This window comes from Trachurus trachurus, assembly GCF_905171665.1.
Source record: "Trachurus trachurus genome assembly, chromosome: 13".
In the NCBI taxonomy this organism is placed as follows: Eukaryota; Metazoa; Chordata; class Actinopteri; order Carangiformes; family Carangidae; genus Trachurus; species Trachurus trachurus.
Window position 1 is genome coordinate 1,172,734 of NC_139892.1, and position 23,016 is coordinate 1,195,749.

The window sequence follows — 23,016 nt, forward strand, 5'->3', positions numbered from 1 at the left end:
TCTATGGGTCCTGTACTTTGTATTTTTTTTTATTTTTATGTATAAATAAAAAATGAATAAACATTTTAGTTATATTTCCTTTAGGTCACCTGTTTGTTTCCACAGTTTATTATAATATCTGTGATGTCTGAATTAGAGAATTATTAATTATTAATAATCTCAGTGATAGTTTTCCTGTCTGCCAGAGGGTTAAAACAGTAACAAAGGCAAACATATCCAAGAGAAAGAAAGAAAGAAAGAAAGAAAGAAAGAAAGAAAGAAAGTGCGGGGTGCAATAAATAGATTAAAATACTTAGGCCTATATTACAAGTTCAAATAAAAACATACTAAAAACTAAAAGAAAGAGCATGTTAACAGCATGTCTTGTATGAAAAGTTGTGGATAAAGTTTTTTTCTTATCATTCAGTGATGTTTTTACAGAAAAAATAGTTTCTAAGGGTCCTGTACTTTGTATTTATTTTTTATTTTTAATGTAGCCTATAAATAAAAGATAAATAGCCTAAACATTTAAGTTGTATTTCCTTTAGGTCACCTGTTAGTTTCCACAGTTTATTATAATATCTGTGATGTCTGAATTAGAGAATTAGAGTTTATTCTCAGATTCAATCTTTGTCCAGTATTAGTTAATATTCTGTGTTTCTGTCCAGTATTAGTTAATACTCTGTGTTTCTGTCCGGCGCGGTGTTGTGCAGCACCAGTCCGGACTGGAGGACCCGCTGAGCCCTGGGGGGCAACAGGAAGTTGTTTCTGCCATGTTCAGCTGCTTTGTTGCAGACTCCTTGTAGGTTTCCTGCAGGTCTGAGCCTCCGAGCTGCAGCGATGGAGCCGAGCTGGAGTACCTTTCTGTTTCAGGTGAGAAACACAGCGCTGCAGCCACGGCCGGCATCGAACCGGGGTCCGCTGCTGCTGCCGCTGCTGCCGGTGGTGGTGGCGGTGTCTCCGCTGCTGCCGCCGCCGGCCTGGCTCTGTTCTGGTGCGACTTTGTGGGATGAATTAAGAGTTGAGCCAAGAAAAACAACAATGGTGTTAGCGTTAGCATTAGCACGGTTAGCACAGCGGCGGCGCTAGCGGAGCAGAACCCGGGAATAGCGGCTCTGTCCCGGGCTGGAGGAGCCGCTGGCCCCGGTGTAGCCCGGTTGTAGCCTGGTGCCGGTCCACCTGCAGCCGGTTCTGGACCTCCGGTACCGGCTCGGTTTGCTGCAGCGGAACCACCGTGGAGCTGAGCCGCGGTGATGCGCGCGTTAGCATGCTAGGTTAGCCTGCTAGCCTGCTAGCCTGCATGGAGCTAAGCTAAACTATGCTATGCTAAGCTACGCGGCTAACTAACTAACTAACGCGTTAGCTCGGCTCAGCTCAGCGGGAGTTTCTTTCCCCGGTACCGGTCCACTAAGCCTCTTTCAGAACCGTTAGCTGGAGTTAGATGACGTCATGGTTGTTTCAGGTGAAGCTAACTAGTAGTGGGGTTAGCTGCAGTTAGCTTCAGGTAGCTAGCTAGCTGCTGAGCTAACTAACGGCTAACACGCGGACAGAACCAGAACCAGAACCTCCGCGGGGGTTTAACCGGAGAGACGGAGCCGACAACAACAACACGGCCGGTACCGGGACCGACACACACCGGAGGAACACACACACACACACACCGTGACCGGCAGCACGCGGCCTTTTGTTTTGAAAACCCCTCTGGTCGGTGGCGCGTGCAGCTGGTTTTTAAGAAGTTTTGTGACCCGCGCGAGGAGGAGAAGACACTTTGTTTAATGTGCTCCTCGTGCGCTCACCTGTGGGGATAAACAGAGGGGTTTTATTTCTTACTGTTTATGTTTGAGTGTGTGTGTGTGCATGTTCACACGTGACGTCATCACCTCCCTGATCAATCACATTGATCGATAGATCATTGGATCATTGATACAGAGAGAGGAGGAGGAGGAAGAGACCTGGTGCAGAGATTTGATTGACATTGCTGTTGCTGTTGTTTGTAAACAACACAGGTCAGAGGTCACCCCCCACCCCACCCCCCCCCCCTCCCTCACCTGTCCAGGTGAAGCCCAGTCTGGGGCTGTTTTGGTGAGAGAGACAGGACCTTTATTCCGTCAAATGAAAAGCTCCAAGCTGATAAAATGCGGTGAACACTGCAAAAACTCAACATCTTTCCAAGAATATGTGTCTTATTTCTTGTCAAAATGTCTAATTTCTAGTCAAAACTAAACTCTTTACACTTAAAATAAGACTCATCACCTAAAAATGTACTTGTTTTCAGATCATTTTCACTTGTTTCAAACAAATGTTCACTTTCAGCAAGTTTTTTGTGCTTGTAATAAGGATGAAAAACTTGCTCCACTATCAGATTTTTCTACTTACCGGTATTTCAAGTGAAAATCTGAAAATTTTTATGTGATGAGTCTTATTTAAATTGTTTTGACTGGAAATTACATTTTGACTAGAAATAAGACAAATATTCTTGGTAAGATAGGCCTATTTGAGTTTTTTGCAGTGAAACTCTTTGATTTAAGGAATATAATTTACAAGAAAGTCCCCGAGCCATTAAGTTAACATTTAGCTTTTATTGTATTACACGTTAATGTTTATTTTATGAGTTTTATGTTGGTGAACACTTTTACTTTGGTGAAATTGGTGAGTAAACAGACACCAGACTATTCTCCCCTCCTCTCTAAAGAGCTGGTGAAGCTGCTGCTGCTGTTTGTGTGTGAACTTCAGGGACTGGTTGATAATCAGAGCTGTGAGAACCGGCCGTGCTGCGTTCAGGGACCAGACGGCTCCTCTCAGCTGGGTTTATTAATCGGTGCTGATGATGATGATGAGTCATCTGAGTGGTAAAACCTTGGCTCGGTGACGTCACGTGACCCTTCGGCCAATCAATCGTCTCTGCAGCGTCGACACACATCACTGGTTTCCATGGTGCATGCTTCAGACTAAGGAAAAGTTCTCTGGGTAAACGTTGAGTAGAAAACTTTAGGCGTCCTGTGCAGCTGGCCCTCGGTTAGTTATAGGAGGCGATCAATAGTTATCAGTATTGATTGTAGTGATTGGGATGTTGGTCCAGACGGTTCTGGTCAGACTGTGAACGGACCGGTTCTGCTGCTGCTCAGAGTCTCTGCAGAGTTTCATCCAGAAAACCTGTTGGAGCCTCACGTCAGGTCAATGTAGAGGGTTGTCTGGAGATTAGAAAATATATTATTATAAGACATTTATTAACATATTTAAACGTCAGAGTCTAACAGAAACACACTCTTTAAATTCTGTTTCAACTGGACATGAGATTCTGACGCTATGATGACCTTGAGCTAAAATATCACAGTTCCACGGCTACAGCTCTAAAATGTGTTGTTTTGAAACGTCTAGGGAAAAGAAGTTTCCATTGAACACAGTCTTTTATTTTAAACAACATCTAGAACATTTGGATCAAAAGTTAATGTGTATCAAGTTAAAATAAGTAATGAAATAATAATAAAAAAACATAATTCTTCTCAATGAAATTAAAATATCGTTAAACTTTTAGGGAGGCTATCTTTTGGAGACGGGCCCCAGAGGGTCGATCTCAAAACGCCGCCCAGAGTTTTCTTGTAAACACCAAATCAGATCTTTAGTGAAACAGTGATGTCACAGAGCGACGTCTCTAACCGGTAACCTGAGTCACAACTAGACGTAACGTAACAACAACAACAGCGGCGGTGGTGGACTACAGTCGGCCACGACGCCTGAAACGCGCCCGTTAAACCGGCATCGATGGTCGTACAGCATCTGTTCTGACGTGAGTCCCAGTCGACGTGTGGTTGTGACGTTTGGAGTCTGAGTCCAGCTGCAGCTTCACGTCTTCTTCTCTGTTGGACACGAGATGTTTCTGACCTGCAACTTCTCTCTGTGACCAGGAATAAACTTTAAAAAACTTTAGAGGTTTGGAAACCGAGACCTTTTCACATCGTGGTGGTTTGACCTTGAAGGTTCAACCAACTACAACAATAACCACTACTGTTAAAGTCAATGACATCAAGTGTTTGTACTAAAAACTGGTGTCTCCATCGTTAAAGGTTTATCGTTACTTCTACTTCAGAGTTTTACCAATCTGGAGTCATGTAAACAGTTTTTTTCTCCAGGACACTTATGGATATATCCACAAGTTTTCTGAATGTCATCTATGGTCAAAACCAGAAGCCGGTTTTGCATTTCCAGTGGAATTGTACGTTTACATTTCCATGGTTTTCAGTCGTTGTCATAGTTGCGGTAAACGCATGGATCTATCAACGCTGGCTTTTAACACGGATGTCAATTTGTGTGATATCCACTGTTAAAAGCTGATGTGATGATCCATGCGTTTTACAGATTTTCATTGAAAAAAAAGTGTGAAGACAGACGAGAGTGAGCGAGAACCGTCGTACGAGCTGAAAGATGAAACGATGAGTCATTGTTTAAACACGTAGTTTGCTCCAGCGTGTGACGGTCTGCGTGGACTCGGAGCGTCGCTCTGGGTCGGACGGTGAACCACCGGTCAGATGAGCACGATGTCGCTGACGTGGTGAAGTTGTGGCGTTACGTTTGCGTGTCGTGATCCGTGACAGTTTTTTAACTTCTGGTCCTGAGTCCACGTCTCCAAAGTCTCTGTGTCTCTGTCTCTCTTTGGTTTCTGTGATGTAATTCAGTAAGTTCCAGATAAGTCAAATAGTTGTACTAAAGTATCTGCTTGTGTTAAACCATGGTAACAACTTGGTGTCACCATGACAACAGTGGGAGGAGACTTCAGCAGGTTCTGTGCTGTGTTCTTCTGTTCAATACAAACTTTGTTTATATTAAATATGGTTTAGATTTTACATCAAATCATCTTTTCTTTGTAGCTGAGGAGGAATAATGTAAATATCAAGACGCATGATTATTATGAGGACTGGGACTGGATAGCTATATTAGGATATGTGCCAAAAAATCGATTCACATAAAAATCGCAATTCTCATTTAATACGATGCAGAATTGATATAAAATGTCCCAAAATCGACTTTACAAAATAAAAAAATTAAACAAATCTGCTGGCTGTCGGACTCCATTTCCTTAGAATTTAAAAGGCAGCGTGTTTAACTGCACTGTTTTTTTTTTTAAATAAAGAGGCACTTTTAATTTAGTTACTTAAGCAATATGTGATATTGCTTTTATGCAACAGTTTCAACAATTCCATCTAAACATGGATAAATGTTTAAAACTCAATAAATGTGAAAGACACTTTAGTCATTCTGTCTTGCAAAGCAGACTGGAGTAGATCATGAGGATCCTTTCACACCGACAGACTGAAGCAGAAATCATTAGGAATCAAATCGTTTTGAATCGAAAATCCATTTTGAATCGAATCGTAGCCCCAGAAATCAGAATTGAATCGAATCGTGAGATAGTAAAAGATTCCCACCCCTAGGATACAGTGATGGACTCGGTCTCATAAACGTTTCTGTTATGGTCTCCACAGCTGTAGTTGAGCAGATGTTTCTGCAGAGCTGTGAGGAAGGAAACATCTGTGGCTTGATCAATATCTGATCAGTATCTGAGCAGGAAGCCAATTAAACCAAACCCAGCTGCTGTTGTGTGAGGTTTGTTCAGAGGACAGTGTGTTTGAGTTTTATAACGATGGACTGATGATGATGATGATGATGATGATGATGATGAAGACGACCGTTCTCCTGATCAATAACCTGATCAATGTGTTGAAGCCTGCTCTGACTTTTGTTCTTTGAATGAACAACTTTATTCGTACGTCGTCGTCGTCGTCGTTAGAACTTGTGCAGATGTAGACATATTTTTCATTCTGCATTCACCTGAAATTGGGCAGACGGCAGACGGACGACAGCCGCTGCACGTAACGGCATAAACAAGCCTCTATGTAAACAAGTGGTCCGTCAGCACGAGGCAAAACAATACACGTGACAATATGTTGTCATGGCGATGTGGTATTGTTTTACCAGCTTTCTCTGGACTTCTGTGACTAAAATGACATCTGGTTTGTTAGCGACGGCCGTCTGCCCGACTGCAGGTGAATGCAGCATCAGTGTAACGCTCCATTCCTCCTCACAACTTTATTTGTACGTCGTTAGAACTTGTGCAGATGTTCCCTCTCAGTGTTCCAGCTTTTATTTTGAAGGAGTGAGGTTTTTATTTGTCCTGTTGCTCGTTAATGTGCGTGCCCCTCTCTCTTTCTCTGGTATTATGTTGAAGGCGGGGGTGGTGGTGGGGGGGGGGTCTGAGCCTTCACAGCTCATTTGTATCACAGTCGTCAGCGTGGCGTGATGCGGCGGTGGCGGCCGTTGTGTTGTCTTCTTCTTCCCAGAGAAAAGACGCAGCAGCGTTGGCTGTTGGCTGGCGTGCTGCTCTGCTGGGTGTTAGCGCCCGTGCTAATTGCGGTAATGATTCTTCTTCTTGTCTCCGGCGTGGAGGACGTAAAGACAACTCGACAACCTGTGACGGCAGCTGAAGCCCCTCGCCCCCCCCCCCCCCCCCCCCCCCCAAATCCCCAACCAAACCAAACCCCCCCCTCGCCCTCGCCGCCACCGGTCCGTGCAGCCGTATAAGTGCATCAGTGGATTTGTGTCATCCATAAAAAGAGCACAGTGGGGGGAAAAAAACAGCCCCTGAGACCCCCTTGCCCCCCCTCCTCTCCTCCTCAGACCCCCTTGCCCCCCCCCCTCTACCCCCCTCCTGACTGTGTTGATGCTTGGCTGCTCCTGAAAGCCGGGGGTCAGGCCGGCGACCCGCCCAGCGCTGATTACAGAGCAGAACCGGGGTCAGACTGGCCGCCGCTCGCTGCTCGCCGCTCTCACAATGTGAATCTGAGCTTTACTCTCCGGACAAAATATTCATACACCCCCTAACCCCCCCAAATCCTAACCCCTAAACCTAACTGGAATGAACATAGTCAACTAGCTGACAGCTCCTCCTCCTTGGCAATATTTAAAAAGAAACTACTGTTAAAATTAACTGAACATCAAAACATGGTTTGACTTTTTAATTCTGTTTTTTTTTGTTTTTCTTTTCTTTTCCCTTTTTAGTGTTTACTTGAACCTAATTCATCTGTACCAGTTCTCTTCTTTTGTCTCGCTTTTTTTCTCACCTCTTTACATTTATTTATTTATTTAGTGTTGTTATCATTACTACTACTTTTATTTTTACTATCAACATTTCCCCCGTATTTTTCATTTTTTCCTATCTTTTTTTAAATTTTGTTATTTCTATACCTTGCACAAGGTATGTGATTATTACTTCTTTACTGTGCTTCAATTATTTGTTAGATCAATGTGAGGTCATGTTATAGGCTAAGCCTTTCGGGTTTCAGACCTCACCTGCACATTTCTTTTTCGTATCTTTCTCACTAGTAAGATAAATAAGTAAATGTTTTGTTTTGTTTTATTTTATATGTGCAAATAAATGAAGTCTAAAAAAAAAAAAAAAGTCTAACCAACCCCCCCTCCTCCTCTCCTCGCTGCTCGTCCGGTCCCTCGGGGATCGGCCGTGACCAATGGGACAATGGCCGCCAGCAGCTGCAGACTTAAGATGTCCTCCCTGCACTCGGCTTCATTTATCTGACAGCAACTCTGCTCTGCTCCTCCTCCTCATTGCACTTGTTTTTACTTTTGCACGTTGTTCTGATGATTTGCAGAGAACACCTGCTCCTCTTCTCCTCCTCCTCCTCCTCCTGCTCCTCTTCTCCTCCTGCTGTGGGTGGAGACGTACAGATTAGTCGATGTTCAGACCAACAACACCAGGCAGAAAGTTACTGGTTTATCAGGGTGGAAGAAACAAACGCACCACCTGCAGTGGAGCGACATGATTATGACACGAGTAATTAACACATTAATTATGTTTAAGCTACAAAATAAGGCTAGGAAAACCAAACAAATTTTATTTTATAGTGATTATAAACATAAACCTCAGGACTCCAGACTAACTTCTTTTACTCGGAGCACAGTGGTCCCCTGATTTAAAATGTTTGCAAGCAGGAAATTTGAGAGTGCACACTTTAAATGACACCCTTTCACATTCTACCAGTGTTAAAAAAGCAAATTAACTTGTTGCACATGTGAAAGTAGATGAAAAGTTTACTTGCACTGTCTCAAACTTTATGTAGGGTCAGACTGGAGCCCTGAACCTTAACACACTGGACCTCTAAGCATTAGTCAGGACTGTACGTTAACAGTCTTTAACAGTCAGTACGTTAACTCACCGGGACTATTTTAAATTAAAATGCTGCTTCACTTGTTGATTTTCTTTAATGAAGTTTAATTAATATTCTCAGGTCTCATTACAGAGAAAAAAACATTGTGGACAAATGTCTCAACCAGAGTTGGTGAACATGTGATGAATCTTCAAATCAATAATCTATTGACGCCTCTGTGATTGTTTGATCGTGATTGTTTCCATCCTCATTGGCGGCCACCTTTCACCTGCTCCAACTGCCCGGTGTACGCCACAAGTTTGAGCCAAAAAAGGCACCCGTAGTTTGCTCTATTCTCAGAATCTATTGTTTGTGGAGAGTGGTAAATAAACTATATGAAATGAAATGGGCAGCGCTACAACTAACAGGTGTTACTGTGTTTCTATTATGAAAGTTCAAAGTCGTACCACGCGTCCGATCTGACGTCATGGAGACGTGATACTCTACCAGTGGCATTTGGACCAAAGTGAAAACAACGTGTGTGAACGCAAACCGTGCCATCTGAAAAATGAAACGATGGATCGTTTTGACCCTCGGTCGCAGCAGCATGTGTGAAAACAACAGTTGTGTTGTTGAACTCCTTGAAGGATCAGTAGTGACTCCATGACTTCCTGTTTGTGTTGAACCATGTTTACCACTTTAACTCTGTTATGAACTCCATGTTGCTGCTAAATAACGTTATCCACCGCTCCATGGATTGATTTCTCACCGGCTTTGTAGGAAACAAAATGCTCATGGAGGAGAGGAGGGTTAGCAATAGGGATTGACCGATATGGTTTTTTTCAGGGCCAATACCGATTATTGGTAATTAAGGGAACCGTTACGATAACCAATAACTGATATTCATTTGCTGTAAAAAAAAATGTAAAAGTGTTCGTGTCAGAATTTAGAATAACACCCCTGGGAATACAGTAAACTATTTCTATTTGTACACTGTGAAAATCTGTGATTAAAAGACCTTAAATGTTTGTCGAACAAGACAAACTCCAACACAGATCTTGGTTCAGTGGGCGGGATGTTGGTACACAGCGAAGAGCGGAGACTTCAGGCAGAGAGACGGCTACGAAAAACAAATTTATGTTACTGGTTATCTGTGAAAAAACGGCCGATACCGATTGTCGTAAAAATGGCGAATATCGACCGATATCATCTGCCATGCCGATAATTGGTCCATCCCAAGTTGGCAACAAAGAGAAGAGACCAGACTTGTGTAGTTCATCTTTAAACTCTTTGAATTGATTCTACTGAAGTTCTGGTATCGTGACGAGCCTTCTATCTCCACGGTGTTGTTGTGTTAATGTATGTTGTGTGTCCTGTTGTGTTGACGTTGTTGTGTCTCCCGTTGTGTCATTGCAGCAGGCCAACGAGGCTCTGCACCACCAGCACCAAGTATCCGGGAACAGCCTGTTGCCTTTGCTCAACTCTGCGTCGGAGCCTCCGGACCAGAAGCCGGTGCTGCCCATCCCCCTGGACCAGAAACCGCCCGTCAGTGCCGCAGAACTCCTTAAAGACAATGTGGCCAGCGGGGCCGGTGGCGGCGGCGGCGGTCCTCCGGTCGCCATGATCAAAAAGGAGCCCAAGTCCAAGACGCCCTTCATCTGCGGCTACTGCAACAAGGCGTTCCGGGACAGCTACCACCTGCGGCGGCACGAGTCCTGCCACACCGGCATCAAGATGGTGTCGCGGCCCAAGAAGACTCAGTCGGCGCCCACCATGGTGCCGCTCATCTCCACCGTGCACCGCGAGAACAGCGCCAACCCCTCGTACGTCACGACCGTGGCCGGGCTGCTGACCACGGCCACCACATCCACGTCCACGGGCACGAGCATCATGACGCCCATGCAGCACCATCACCACCACCACCAGCACCACCAGCAGCAGCAGCAGCAGCAGCAGCAGCAGCAGCAGCAGCAGAGCGTCCCCAAGAAGCCGCCCAAGCCCGTCAAGAAGAACCACGGCTGCGACATGTGCGGCAAAGCCTTCAGAGACGTGTATCACCTCAACCGCCACAAGCTGTCGCACTCGGACGAGAAGCCGTTCGAGTGCCCCATCTGCCAGCAGAGGTTCAAGAGGAAGGACCGCATGACGTATCACGTCCGCTCGCACGACGGAGGAGTCCACAAGCCTTACATCTGCTCCGTCTGCGGGAAGGGCTTCTCCAGGTGGGTGCTGCTCTGTTCTGTTCAATTCAAAAAGCTTTATTGTCTATCACAAGGACAGAAAGTTGTCATCAGTTTGGGCTCCGAACAGTTAGACATACCGTAAAACACCAAATAAAGGCCCGGGCGTTTATTTGCTTAAATCGCTCAAATCAACTGGCGTTTATTAGGGACCTGCGTTTATTTGGGACCTGCGTTTATTAATAGTGTTCAACCTGGACCTCCTTCTGGGGAAAGAGGCTTCACTCCGTGGCGGCAGGCGTGGAATGATTGTGCGTTTCTCAAGGCATTACTGTAAATACGGCCAGGGCGGACTCGTTCTCGGTCTCGCTGACCTCCGCCGTCCTGGCCCGCACAGGTACCAGGAGACCGAGACCCCCGTCATGTCGGTCCTCCGCTCTTCTTGATCCGCCGCAAGTTGCAAAAACCCTGCGGACGGAAAAAACACGACTCCCCCAGCCAAACTCTTCGGGTAACTACTGTCCGACAATACACTTAGCTTGTCGGAGGTCCGAAGCTTGACGGACCTTGTTTACATAGTAACGGTTGCTAATGTCTGATTGGACAATGACCGTTCGGGGGCGGGGTTTTGCGAAAGGTCAATTGCCGGGACTGAAAGACTTCAGACATACAACACATCTCTGCGCTGCTTAAAAGACTCCAAAATAAATTTCGCCAGCGGGAACACCTTTTTTTTACAAATAAATACTTAAGTACAATTTCTCAAAAAAAAGTTGAAACATTTCTAGAAAATAGTGGTAAAATTCTCACAAAAATAAACAAAAAAGTTTAAAGGTATAATGTGTAGGAATTCCCCCCATCTAGCGGTGCGGTTACATATCGGAACGTATTCTTGATGTTGCATTCACCTGAAATCGGACAGACGTCAGACAGGCAACAGACGCTGTATGTAACAGGATAAACAAGCGTCTATAGATTTTTGTTTTGAATGCAGTGATTATTTTATAGTTTTGCACTGCTTTATCTGTCTAATTTGTTTTGTATACAATTTTAAAGTGAAAACAAACAAATGAAGTCAATCCAAAGTTAAGGCTTATTTACATTCATCAAAACAGATTTCTGCCATTTAAACAACTCAGACTTGGAAGTTTAAAGGTATAGTATGTAGGAATTCCCCCATCTAGCGGTGCGGTTGCATATCTGAACGTATTCTTGATGTTGCATTCAGGTGAAATGGGGCAGACGTCAGACAGACAACAGACGCTGCATGTAACAGGATAAACAAGCGTTTATGTAAACAAGTGGTCCGCCAGCACGAGGCAAAACAATACAGGCGTGACAATATGTTGTCATGGTGATGTGGTATTGTTTTACCGTCTTTCTCTGGTGGAGTAAAATGACATCCGGTTGGTTTGCAGACGGCCGTCTGCCTGACTGCACCTGAATGCAACACCAGTGCCTCCGTCCTTCCTCACACTACACAGTGGTGACAGTTTTAACAGGCCGAGCCCACAGCTCCGCTGAGTTTCCGTGGTTACCTACGGTCACGCTGCCACTCGATGTAAAAAATGGCGATGCAACATGGCCGCCTCGGTTCGGTGTGTCGCCTTTTTTTTTGGCTACCCTGAACCGGCAGCCTGACGGTAAAAGCTTAAAGCACAATTCAGATTATTTAAAAGGTACATTGTGTAAGAATTCCTCCATCTAGCGTTGTGGTTGTACATCACAAGCAACTCAATCATATTTTTCATGCTGCATTCACGTGAAATTGGGCAGACGGCAGACAGACGACAGCCGCTGCACGTAACGGCATAAACAAGCCTCTGTATGTGTCTATGTAAACAAGTGACATGGCGTAAACATGGCGATACTATCTATCTATCTATCTATCTATCTATCTATCTATCTATCTATCTATCTATCTATCTATCTATCTATCTATCTATCTATCTATCTATCAAACTGTTGTGCACAGCGTAGAGCTGTAGCTTCAAATTTACAAGTGGAGTGAAATCAACCACATGAATGATGAGATTAACTAAACTCAGATTAGTTAATAAGGACTCTAATAATCCTAATCTCCTCCTCCTCCTCTCTCCTCCTCCTCCTCAGACCGGATCACCTCAGCTGTCATGTGAAGCACGTCCATTCCTCAGAGCGGCCGTTCAAGTGCCAAGTGACGGTGAGAGAACAACCGGCTCCTTCATTACAGCAACACAGCTGATCAATAATCAATAATCGTTGATCAATACTGTTATTGATTGTATTAATTGTGTTGTGCTGTTCTCTCCTCCAGGCGTGCACCTCGGCCTTCGCCACCAAAGACCGTCTGCGCTCTCACATGATTCGCCACGAAGGCAAAGTGACGTGTAACATCTGTGGGAAGATGCTGAGCGCTGCTTACATCACCAGCCACCTCAAGACGCACGGCCAGACGCCGCCGTTCTCCGCCGCCGCCGCCGCGTGCAACAACAAAGGTACGGAGCGCCTCCTCCTGTTACTGCTCCTCCTGCTGCTCCTACTGCTCCTACTGCACCTGCTCCTCCCCTTTACTCCTCTTCATCCTACTCCTCTTCCTTCCCTTTAATCCTCCTGCAACAACAAAGGTACGGAGTGCCTCCTCCTACTGTTCCTACTGCTGCTCCTCCCCTTTACCCTTCCTGCTCCTACTGCACCTGCTTCTCCCCTTTACTCCTGCTCCTCTTCATCCTCCTCCTTCCCTTTACTCCTCATGCAACAACAAAGGTACACTACACCTCCTATTGTTCCTCCTCCTTTTCATGCTCCTACTGCACCTCCTCCTGCTCCTCCCCTTTACTCCTCTTCCCCTTTACCCTTCCTGCTCCTACTGCACCTGCTCCTCCCCTTTACTCCTGCTCCTCTTCATCCTCCTCCTTCCCTTTACTCCTCATGCAACAACAAAGGTACGGTACGCCTCCTACTGTTACTGCATCACCTGCACCTGCTCCTCCCCTTTACTCTTCTTCCCCTTTACCCTTCCTGCTCCTGCTCCCCTTTACTCCTCTTCATCCTCCTCCTTCCTCTCCTCTTCCTTCCCTTTACTCCGCCTGCAACAACAAAGGTACGGTGCGCCTCCTCTTACTACTGCACCTCCTCTTCATGCTCCTACTGCACCTCCTGCTGCTGCTCCTTCCCTTTACCCTTCCTGCTCCCCTTTACTCCTCTTCATCCTACTCCTCCTCTTCCTTCCCTTTAATCCTCCTGCAACAACAAAGGTACAGTGCGCCTCCTACTGTTCCTCCTGCTCCTCCTCTTCCTTCCCTTTACTTCTCCTGCAACAACTAAGATACTATGCACCTCCTGCTCCTCCTCTCCCTCTTCCTTCCTTTTAATCCTCCTGCAACAACAAAGGTACAACGCTTCTCCTCTTCATGCTCTTCTTGCTGCCCCTGCTGCCCCTCCTCCTCCTCCTGCTCCTCTTCCTTACCTCTACTCCTCCTGCAACAAAGGTACCATGCACCTTCTGCTCCTTCTTCACCTCCAGCTCCTGCTCCTCCTACTGCTCCTCCTCCCCCTCCTCTTCCTTCCCTTTACTTCTCCTGCAACAACAAAGGTACCATGCACCTCCCACTCCTGCTCCTCCCCTTTACTCCTCTTCATCCTCCTCCTGCAACAACAAAGGTACAATACACCTCCTCCCCCTCCTCTTCCTCTCTTTTACTCCTCCTGCAGCAGTAAAGGTACAATACACCTCCTCCTACTGCTCCTCCTCCCCCTCCTCTTCATCCTCCTCCTGTAGCAGCAAAGATACAATACACTATACAACTCCTCCTACTGGTTCTCCTCCTCTTCCTTCCCTTTACTCCTCCTGCAACAAAGGTACCATGCACCTCCTGCTACTGCTCCTCTTCCTCCTCCTCCCCTCCCTCCTCCCCTCCTTTACTCCTCCTGTAGCAGCAAAGATACAATAAGCTATACTCCTCCTCCTCCTGCAACAACAAAGATACCATGTACCTCCTCCTTCACCTCCTCCCCTGACTACATCTCCCATGATGCCTTGCTGCTTCCTCCAGCAGTAGAGACCAGTCAGTCAGTATTGATCCAGCAGCAGCTCAGTGTATTGATCACATGATTATTGGTCTTTAATCCTATTGGCTGAGAGCCGTGAGAACCAGACGACCTCAACGTCTTCACACGTTTAGACACACACAACGATCTGTCTCGTCTGTGATTGGCATGGACCAATCAGTGATGAGTTATTGATCCCTGAGGCTCGTTAGCTGAGTCAGACTGAAGATGTGTTTGACCAGACAGTGATCCTTCCTCTTCCTCCTCCTCCTCCTCCTCTTCCTCTTCTTCCTCCTCCTCTTCCTCTTCTTCTTCCTCCTCCTTCCTCTTCTTCCTCCTCTTCATCTTCCTCTTCTTTTTTTTCTTCTTCTTCCTCTTCTTCCTCCTCCTTCTTCTTCCTCTTCTTCTTCTCCTCCTTCTTCTTCTTCCTCTTCTCCTCCTTCTTCTCCTCCTCCCCCTTCTTCTTCCTGTTTGCTGCCTGTTGAACCTTGTACCAACCCAGAACGTAATAACGGCCAATAATGTAATAACTGTTGTTTTTTTGCATGTTTTGTATTTAAAACCCTTTGAAAATGTAACAACTGGTGCTGATAATGTAATATACATATATATGAATATACGTATCACTTGATTAATGTGTTTATTCTCAGGGTAGTAGACGTCAGTATGTTAAAGTCAGGTTGTTGATATCCTTCTATTCTTCTTCCGTTTGTAAACATAGAATAGACGCCCCAAACGGATTTTTAATGGTGATGTCATCCCCCCACCCGCTGCTCTCACCTGTAACCTGAGCCACACCTCTAGACGTTACAGTCTATGGACGTAAAGCAGCTGATTGATTGATTGATTGATTGATTGATTGATTGATTGATTGATTGATTTGGGTCAATCGACATAGCAACAGTACAAAGCAACATAATGAAACATCACAGGTTTAGGCTCCTAGACAAATACAGGTTTGTTTTGGAATTTGTTGGCCAGAGATGACTATGACCTGGATGAATGAGAACATCCACAGACAGAACTTCAAATGTTTCACAACTGTGACGTCTTCTAACCTGAAAATAATGCATAGATATTATCACGTTATCAGCTCCAGTTGTTACAACGTCAAAACCTTTTTTCATACTGGGCCAATAACATGTTAACCAAACAATAATGTAACAACTCACTACATTAAAAGTTATCAAGTCATTCGCTCAAACCCTTTTATCACGCCATTGGCTCAAAAGTTGTATCACATCATTGGCTCAAACGTTGTATCACGCCATTGGCTCAAACGTTGTATCAAGTCATTGGCTCAAACCCTTTTATCATGCCATTGGCTCAAACCCTTTTATCACGCCATTGGCTCAAACCCTTTTTATCACGCCATTGGCTCAAACCCTTTTCATCACGCCATTGGCTCAAACCCTTTTATCACGCCATTGGCTCAAACGTTCTATCAAGTCATTGGCTCAAACCCTTTTATCACGCCATTGGCTCAAACCCTTTTATAACGCCATTGGCTCAAACGTTGTATCACGCCATTGGCTCAAACCCTTTTATCATGCCATTGGCTTAAACGTTGTATCACACCATTGGCTCAAACCCTTTTATCATGCCATTGGCTCAAACGTTGTATCACACCATTGGCTGAAACCCTTTTATCACGCATTGGCTCAAACCCTTTTATCACGCCATTGGCTCAAACCCTTTTATCACGCCATTGGCTCAAACCCTTTTATCACGCCATTGGCGCAAACCCTTTTATCACGCCATTGGCTCAAACCCTTTTATAACGCCATTGGCTCAAACGTTGTATCACGCCATTGGCTCAAACCCTTTTGTCACACCATTGGCTCAAACCCTTTTATCACGCATTGGCTTAAACCCTTTTATCACGCCATTGGCTCAAACCCTTTTATCATGCCATTGGCTCAAATGTTGTATCACGCCATTGGCTCAAACCCTTTTATCACTCATTGGCTCAAACCCTTTTATCACGCCATTGGCTCAAACCCTTTTATCACGCCATTGGCTCAAGCCCTTTTATCACGCCATTGGCTCAAACGTTCTGTCAAGTCATTGGCTCAAACCCTTTTATCACGCCATTGGCTCAAACGTTGTATCACACCATTGGCTGAAACCCTTTTATCACGCATTGGCTCAAACCCTTTTATCACGCCATTGGCTCAAACCCTTTTATCACGCCATTGGCTCAAACCCTTTTATCACGCCATTGGCGCAAACCCTTTTATCACGCCATTGGCGCAAACCCTTTTATCACGCCATTGGCTCAAACCCTTTTATAACGCCATTGGCTCAAACGTTGTATCACGCCATTGGCTCAAACCCTTTTGTCACACCATTGGCTCAAACCCTTTTATCACGCATTGGCTCAAACCCTTTTATCACGCCATTGGCTCAAACCCTTTTATCATGCCATTGGCTCAAATGTTGTATCACGCCATTGGCTCAAACCCTTTTATCACTCATTGGCTCAAACCCTTTTATCACTCATTGGCTCAAACCCTTTTATCACGCCATTGGCTCAAACCCTTTTATCACGCCATTGGCTCAAGCCCTTTTATCACGCCATTGGCTCAAGCCCTTTTATCACGCCATTGGCTCAAACGTTCTGTCAAGTCATTGGCTCAAACCCTTTTATCACGCCATTGGCTCAAACCCTTTTATTACGCGATTGGCTCAAACGTTGCATCAAGTCATTGGCTCTAACTCATTGGCTCAAACCCTTTTATCACGCCATTGGCTCAAACCCTTTTATCACGCCATTTGCTCATACCCTTTTATCAAGTCATCGGCTCAAACCCTTTTATCAAGTCATTGGCTCAAACCTTTCATGGCGCCATTGGCCGCTGTTCCGTTGCGCTCTGTGTTGGTCCAACGCTGTAGCCGCCTCCTGCCTGACGCCCCTGTGCTCCTGTAACTTGTGTCTGTATCTCTGATAGGCCTAGGTGACTGGCAGTGGAACCACTCAGGGCCACGAAAAGGTAAACCCAGTAGCTCGTAGCAGACCCCTTCCCACCCCCACCTCCCCCACTCTCCCTCACCCCCCTCACCCCACCTCACCACTTCCTGCTAACGAGGCCTTGCACCTGCAGCTTGTTGTGTTTGCTCCCAGGAACTGAACTGTTGTTGTAGAGTCAGGTCTCTGTTCTGCTAATGTAAGGTCAAAGTTCATGAAGCAGGATCAGTAGATGACACTGAGGCTGGACCCACCTGACCCCCGACCTGAGGCCGACCTGAGCCCTCGCTCACCACTCACACACTTTAAAGGGACAGTTCAACATTTAGTCAGACCCTCCTCTCACCCTAATCCCTGTAGTCACAGCAGTAGGTTCGTCACCTTTAATTATCGGTGTCACGATCACTTTAAACGATTAATCGATCAGTTGATTGGTAAAAAATGTTGAAAACAACCAGTGTTTCTCAAACCACCAGATGACATCCTCAAATGTCTTGTTTTGTCCACAAACCAAAGAGAGACTCAGTTTATTGTCATAAAGGAACAAAGAAACCAGAAATATTCACATTTAAGAAGCTTAAATCAGAGAATTTTGACTTTTTTTCTTTAAAAAAACTACTCAAACTGATTATTAAATGATCAGAATAGTTGACGATTAATTTAATAATCGATTATTGTTTGATAAATCAATTAATTGTTGCAGCTCTAATTACGTTGTTGTCAATTTACCTAACGTAACACTGAATTGGTAGGAATGTATGACTATAGAGGTTATGGTGAGAGGAGGATCTGACTAAATGTTGAACTGTCCCTTTAAAGAGTCAGATTAAAGTGGCAGAGGGCAGATATGCTAGATATGCAATACTGAGATCAGGGTGATTGAATATGATTAAATACTGTTTTGTAACATCAGCAAAAATACCAAAATAAAATGTGTTTTATTGGGCTACATGTGACGTAGACTCACCTGTCACCTGTTACCTGTCAGGTGAACAGCTGTTGGCACAGAGTGTCCTCAGAGTCAGAGTCAGTCGTTGTTTAAAACATGTCGGACGGACCAGGTCCAACAGAACCGGGTCCACGAGTCCAACAGAACCGGGTCTCTGAACCAGCAGCTTCTCAAGGTGAAAACAACTCATTCACCTTCGTTGTTTTATCAATGTCTGAAGCTAAAACCAGAAGAGACGATCCAGTCCTGGTCTGGTCCTGGTTCTGATCTGGTCCTGATTTGGATCTTGATCCGGTCCTGGTCTGGTTCTGGTTCTGGTCTGGTCCTGATCCAGCTCTGACTTGGTCTTGATCTGGATCTTGACCCGGCCCGGCAGCGCGGTGTGATTCCAGCCTCAGACATCCACAGAGCTGAGGATGTGGTTGATCATGTGTCTGTCGATCATCTATTGATTGGTCTATTGATCATCTATTGGTCGGTCTATTGATCGATCTATTGGTCGGTCTATTGATCGGTCTATTGATCATCTATTGGTCGGTCTATTGATCGATCTATTGGTCGGTCTATTGATCGGTCTATTGATCATCTATTGGTCGGTCTATTGATCCTGCTTTTTGACTTTCACCCTCAGGTGAGTTGACGGTAGGAGAGATTTTAAATAACTCCTTCCAAGTCCTAATTGACAACTCTCACAGAGGTACGTTCTCCAACACTCTCCCACTGTTGACACCATGTTTCAATAATGTGTTCACCCAGTTTCCCAGTGACCTCATGACCTCATGGCCGCCCCCGGGAGGCTGAGGGCGCGGCGGGGCGGCGGTCCTGTGTTGGAGGGGGCGGGGCTTAACGTTCAGGTGTAAGTGCAGCTGTGAAGTCACACCGTGTCTTGTGTCTTTGTGTTTGTGTCTCCCCAACCAGACGCCAACAACGTGCACAACTCGGTCGCCACGACGCCCGTCACCAACTCTGCGGTGGCCGCCATCACCTCGGCCATGAACCGCGGCAACACCAGCAGCCACCCCGTCACCATCGCGGCGCAGATGAACATCGGCACCAGCACGGTGAACATCACGGCGCCGATGAGCCTGCAGCACCCAGTGACCATCACGGGGCCCGTCAACCTGGCGTCCGTCAACATCCCCACCACGGCGCACATGAGCCTCGCCCACCCCGTCGCCATAACAACGCCCATGCCCATGAACATCACAGGGCCGCTCAACATCGCCATGCGGCCCATGGAGAGCATGCCCTTCCTGTCCCAAGTCCTGCCCTCCTCCCCCCCCTGGTAGACCGCCACGGCCAGCCGCCACCGCCAGCCGCACGCCGCCAGCAGCACCGTGTGATGTCGTAACTGCCCAATGAGAGACGAGCTCTGGGTCGTGACCTCAGAGCAGCAAGCTGAGCTACCATTGGCCGGAGTCAGCTCGGGTCACGTGACCTCCTGAGAGTTTCTGTGTAAACATTTGATACCAAAGATTCTCCAAATGTTTCCCACTGAAGTCTTTTATTTTGAAGGAGTAGACGAGACGACACTTCAACCACAAAGGGACAAAAAATCTTACGAAACCCAGAGCAACACATTTTCTTTTTGGCGGGGGGCGGTGGGAGGGGCATTAACAGGTTTACCCATGATGCATTTCAGTACCTCGTCCTGTTTGAGCGGTTGGTTGGGCGGTTACGACACGTTGAGCTGCTGCGTCTCTTCTGTTTCCTCACCTGGGCAGGTGGTTCCACTGCTACGTCTGGTTTCCTGCGGCAGTGAAGGCATCGCCTGTCCGTAGGGTTAGGGGGCGGGGCTTAGTGACACCTGCCTGTAACTGAGGCTCCTGAGGTGGAGGTGTGTCGTTGCATCACTTCCTCTACTTCCTCTTATTATTCTTGTTTTTTTCCCTCTTGTTATTTTAGTGGACTTATCAGTATTTAATAGTTCATGTATTTTAAAGTTCAAGTACAAATGAAACAAAGCTTCCATTCTGGGGGGGGCGGGGTCTCACTGTGGCGCCCGCCCCCCCTCCCTCCTCGTGTCTGTATTTTAAAATTGCTGGAAACCAGTCACTCCTCACTGCTGGATGTTCTACATGACGCTGTTTGGAAGTTTTTTAATGTATTTATATCAAGACATGACGGTTGAAGGTACAGGTGCAGAGGAGCGCGTCCCAGGTCTGTGCCCTTTAAATGGCAGTATTATCAAAATCTGATGAATCTACGTTTTGATTACTGAGGACTTTTTACCTGTCGAGGTCAACGAGCTGCTACGAGAGCGCTCCCAAAGTTACCTGTTGTATGTTGAGCTGGGTAGATGTTTACTTCTGTAGGTGTAGGATCCATCACTGTCAGTCAAACTCAGGAAGGTTACTGAGAATAGTCTGTTCAAACAATTACACACTGACCTTTTCTTTGTAAATACGAGACACTATTTTATTGCCTTTATCGACCTGTGGCCGAGCGACGCTCTCCACAGGCAGCAATGCAAGAACTGTATCACCACTGACGTGGCCGTCCACCCTGAGACCACAGAGACACCAGACCGGGACCAGAGGACCAGGACTAGAGGACCCGGACCGATCGGCACCGGACCACAGCTCACAGACCGACCGTCCACCCATCACCGCCGTGAAAACACAGGAAGGAGCTGTGAGCTTCAGCCTCTCTAGACCTTCAGCAGTTTCAGCTTCTCTAAGACCTTTAATAAAAGTCAAACATTTGATGAAACTTCAAATGGTTCAGATCTCATCAGAGGTCCAGTTTCTCTAGACCTTCAGCAGTTTCAGTTTCTCTAGACCTTCAGCAATGTTAGTCTCGCTAGACCTTCAGCAGTTTCAGTTTCTCTAGACCTTCAGCAGTTTTAGTTTCTCTAGACCTTTCATAAAAGTCGAGAAATGTTTGAGGAAACTTCAAAAGTTTTAGTTTCTCTAGACCTTGATCAGTTCTAGTTTCTCTAGACCTTCAGCAGTTTTAGTTTCTCTAGACCTTCAGCAGTTTTAGTTTCTCTAGACCTTGATCAGTTTCAGTTTCTCTAGAGCTTTGGTAGTTTAAGTTTCTCCAGACCTTGATCAGTTTCAGTCCCTCTAGACCTTCAGCAGTTTCAGTTTCTCTACTCCTTGATCAGTTTCAGTTCTCATCAGAGGTCCAGTTTCTCTAGACCTTCAGCGGTTTCAGTTTCTCTAGACCTTCAGCAATGTTAGTTTCTCTAGACCTTGATCAGTTTCAGTTTTCTCTAGACGTTCATCAGTTTCAGTCTCTCTAGACCTTCAATAAAGTCGAGAAATGTTTGAGGGCACTTCAAATGTTTCAGTCGTCACCAGAGGTCCAGTCTCTGTAGTTTCAGTCTGTCTGGAGGTTTGCCAGAGGTTTCAGTCTGAGAAGCTGAAACATCTGGACGATGGAGTGTTCATCACCAGTGGAGCCGTTGTTATTAACGTGTCATGCTCCACCTGCAGCTCCTTCCTGTGTTCTCATTGGTCGGTGTGGCGGTGGCCATTGCACCAATTAGACCTGACATGGACTTGTTGGTTCAGCTTCTTCAGGGCTGGATGGTCCTGGTCCTGGTCCTGGTCCTGATCCAGGTCCTGGTCCTGGTCCCGGTCCCGGTCTGGAGTCTCTGTTCGTCTCACTTGCATCGCTCGTTGTTTAGTTGAAACTGTTATTTGATTGTTTTGTTTTTTTAATCCTGGAAACGGAGGCTGTGATCACAAAGGAGGTGTTTTCCCACTCACAGGATCATGATTCATGTTGCCTAGCAACACAGAGGTGGACAGCGTGCAGACTGTTATGTAACCCTGACGACGACAATGACACCTCCGTCTGTCTGAGGGCGTCAACGCCACCTGGACTCACTGAACTTTAGATCCTGATCCGGTGGTCTCAGACCTGGTCAGTCCTGGACTAGTGATGTCACAGCAGTGATGTCACAGCAGTGATGTCACAGCAGTGATGTCACAGCTGGATTCTCACCTGTGGACTCAAAACAGCTTCTGTCTCACCTCCAGGACTGAGCCGGTCCAGGACTTATCAAACTTATCTTGAACATTAGGGATGTCACGATTATAGATTTTCTTGGTCAGAGAAATAATCATGGTATTAACGATTATCACGATTATTATGAATCAATACATTTCACACAACACTATGAATGTGTAAAATCACATATAGTCAAAATATGATTACATATAATTAATATAGGACCAGTTATTAATCCCCCAGGGGGAAGAGTTTTAAATGTTTAAGTTAAATTTAATCATTTTTTTAAATTGCAAATGACACGCTAACATTTAAATTCCTACCTATCTGTGCATCTGCCGATATTGTTCTGACATAATCTTTTTCGGAAAGTGACGGTATTTAAGAATCTTTGCGATCAATTAATTGTGGCGTTTAATACCACGATTAATGGTGAAAACAAGTAATGGTGACATCCCTTTTGAACATGTTAACAAATGTCTCTTTTGTGATCGCAGCCCCAACAGTTCCTGCACCAGGCACCATACTGTCCCCTGTGTGTGTGTGCGTGCACGTATGTGTGTGCATGCATGTGTGTGTGTGTGTGTGTGTGTGTGGCCTGTGTTCAGGAACTCTGAAGCACTTGCAGCAAACTGTAGGATGTGCACACTACAGAGGAGCGGTACTTAACCAGGGCATTTCATTGTGACGGGACGAGACGCTGCGTGTGTGTGTGTGTGAGAGAGAGAGAGCGTGTGTGTGTGAGTGTGAGTGTGTTGCACGTCACCTGGCCCAGGTGTCGGCCGCCGTGTGCCA

General features: G+C 45.9%; 2 protein-coding genes across 4 annotated transcripts in view; one reads left to right on the forward strand and one right to left on the reverse strand.

The window, feature by feature from the left end:
• The window catches only part of LOC310995737 (protein NLRC3-like), a gene marked incomplete at its 3' end in the record, with an annotated part of 491,970 nt that overhangs the window by 78,804 nt on the left and 390,150 nt on the right, over positions 1-23,016 (reverse strand). The gene's annotated exons all lie outside the window — the stretch shown is intronic.
• On the forward strand, positions 707-21,110 carry LOC310996042 (vascular endothelial zinc finger 1-like). Of its 3 annotated transcripts, XM_083985313.1 has the most exons (7): positions 707-852; positions 9,552-10,357; positions 12,428-12,497; positions 12,612-12,792; positions 17,296-17,337; positions 18,893-18,958; positions 19,180-21,110. In XM_083985313.1, the coding sequence occupies exons 1-7, from the start codon at positions 820-822 to the stop codon at positions 19,548-19,550; spliced, it is 1,569 nt and encodes a 522-aa protein (XP_083841439.1). In that variant the 5' UTR covers positions 707-819; the 3' UTR covers positions 19,551-21,110. The 3 variants fall into 3 exon arrangements, with proteins under 3 accessions (XP_083841439.1, XP_083841440.1, XP_083841441.1); XM_083985314.1 differs by lacking the exon at positions 18,893-18,958; XM_083985315.1 differs by lacking the exons at positions 17,296-17,337; positions 18,893-18,958.

Coding starts and splice junctions, on each gene's coding strand:
- LOC310996042 (XM_083985313.1), top strand. CDS start 820: ATGGAGCCGAGCTGGAGTACCTTTCTGTTTCAG. Junction 10,358..12,427: donor TGCGGGAAGGGCTTCTCCAG/GTGGGTGCTGCT, acceptor CCTCCTCCTCAG/ACCGGATCACCTCAGCTGTC. Junction 18,959..19,179: donor AATTGACAACTCTCACAGAG/GTACGTTCTCCA, acceptor CTCCCCAACCAG/ACGCCAACAACGTGCACAAC.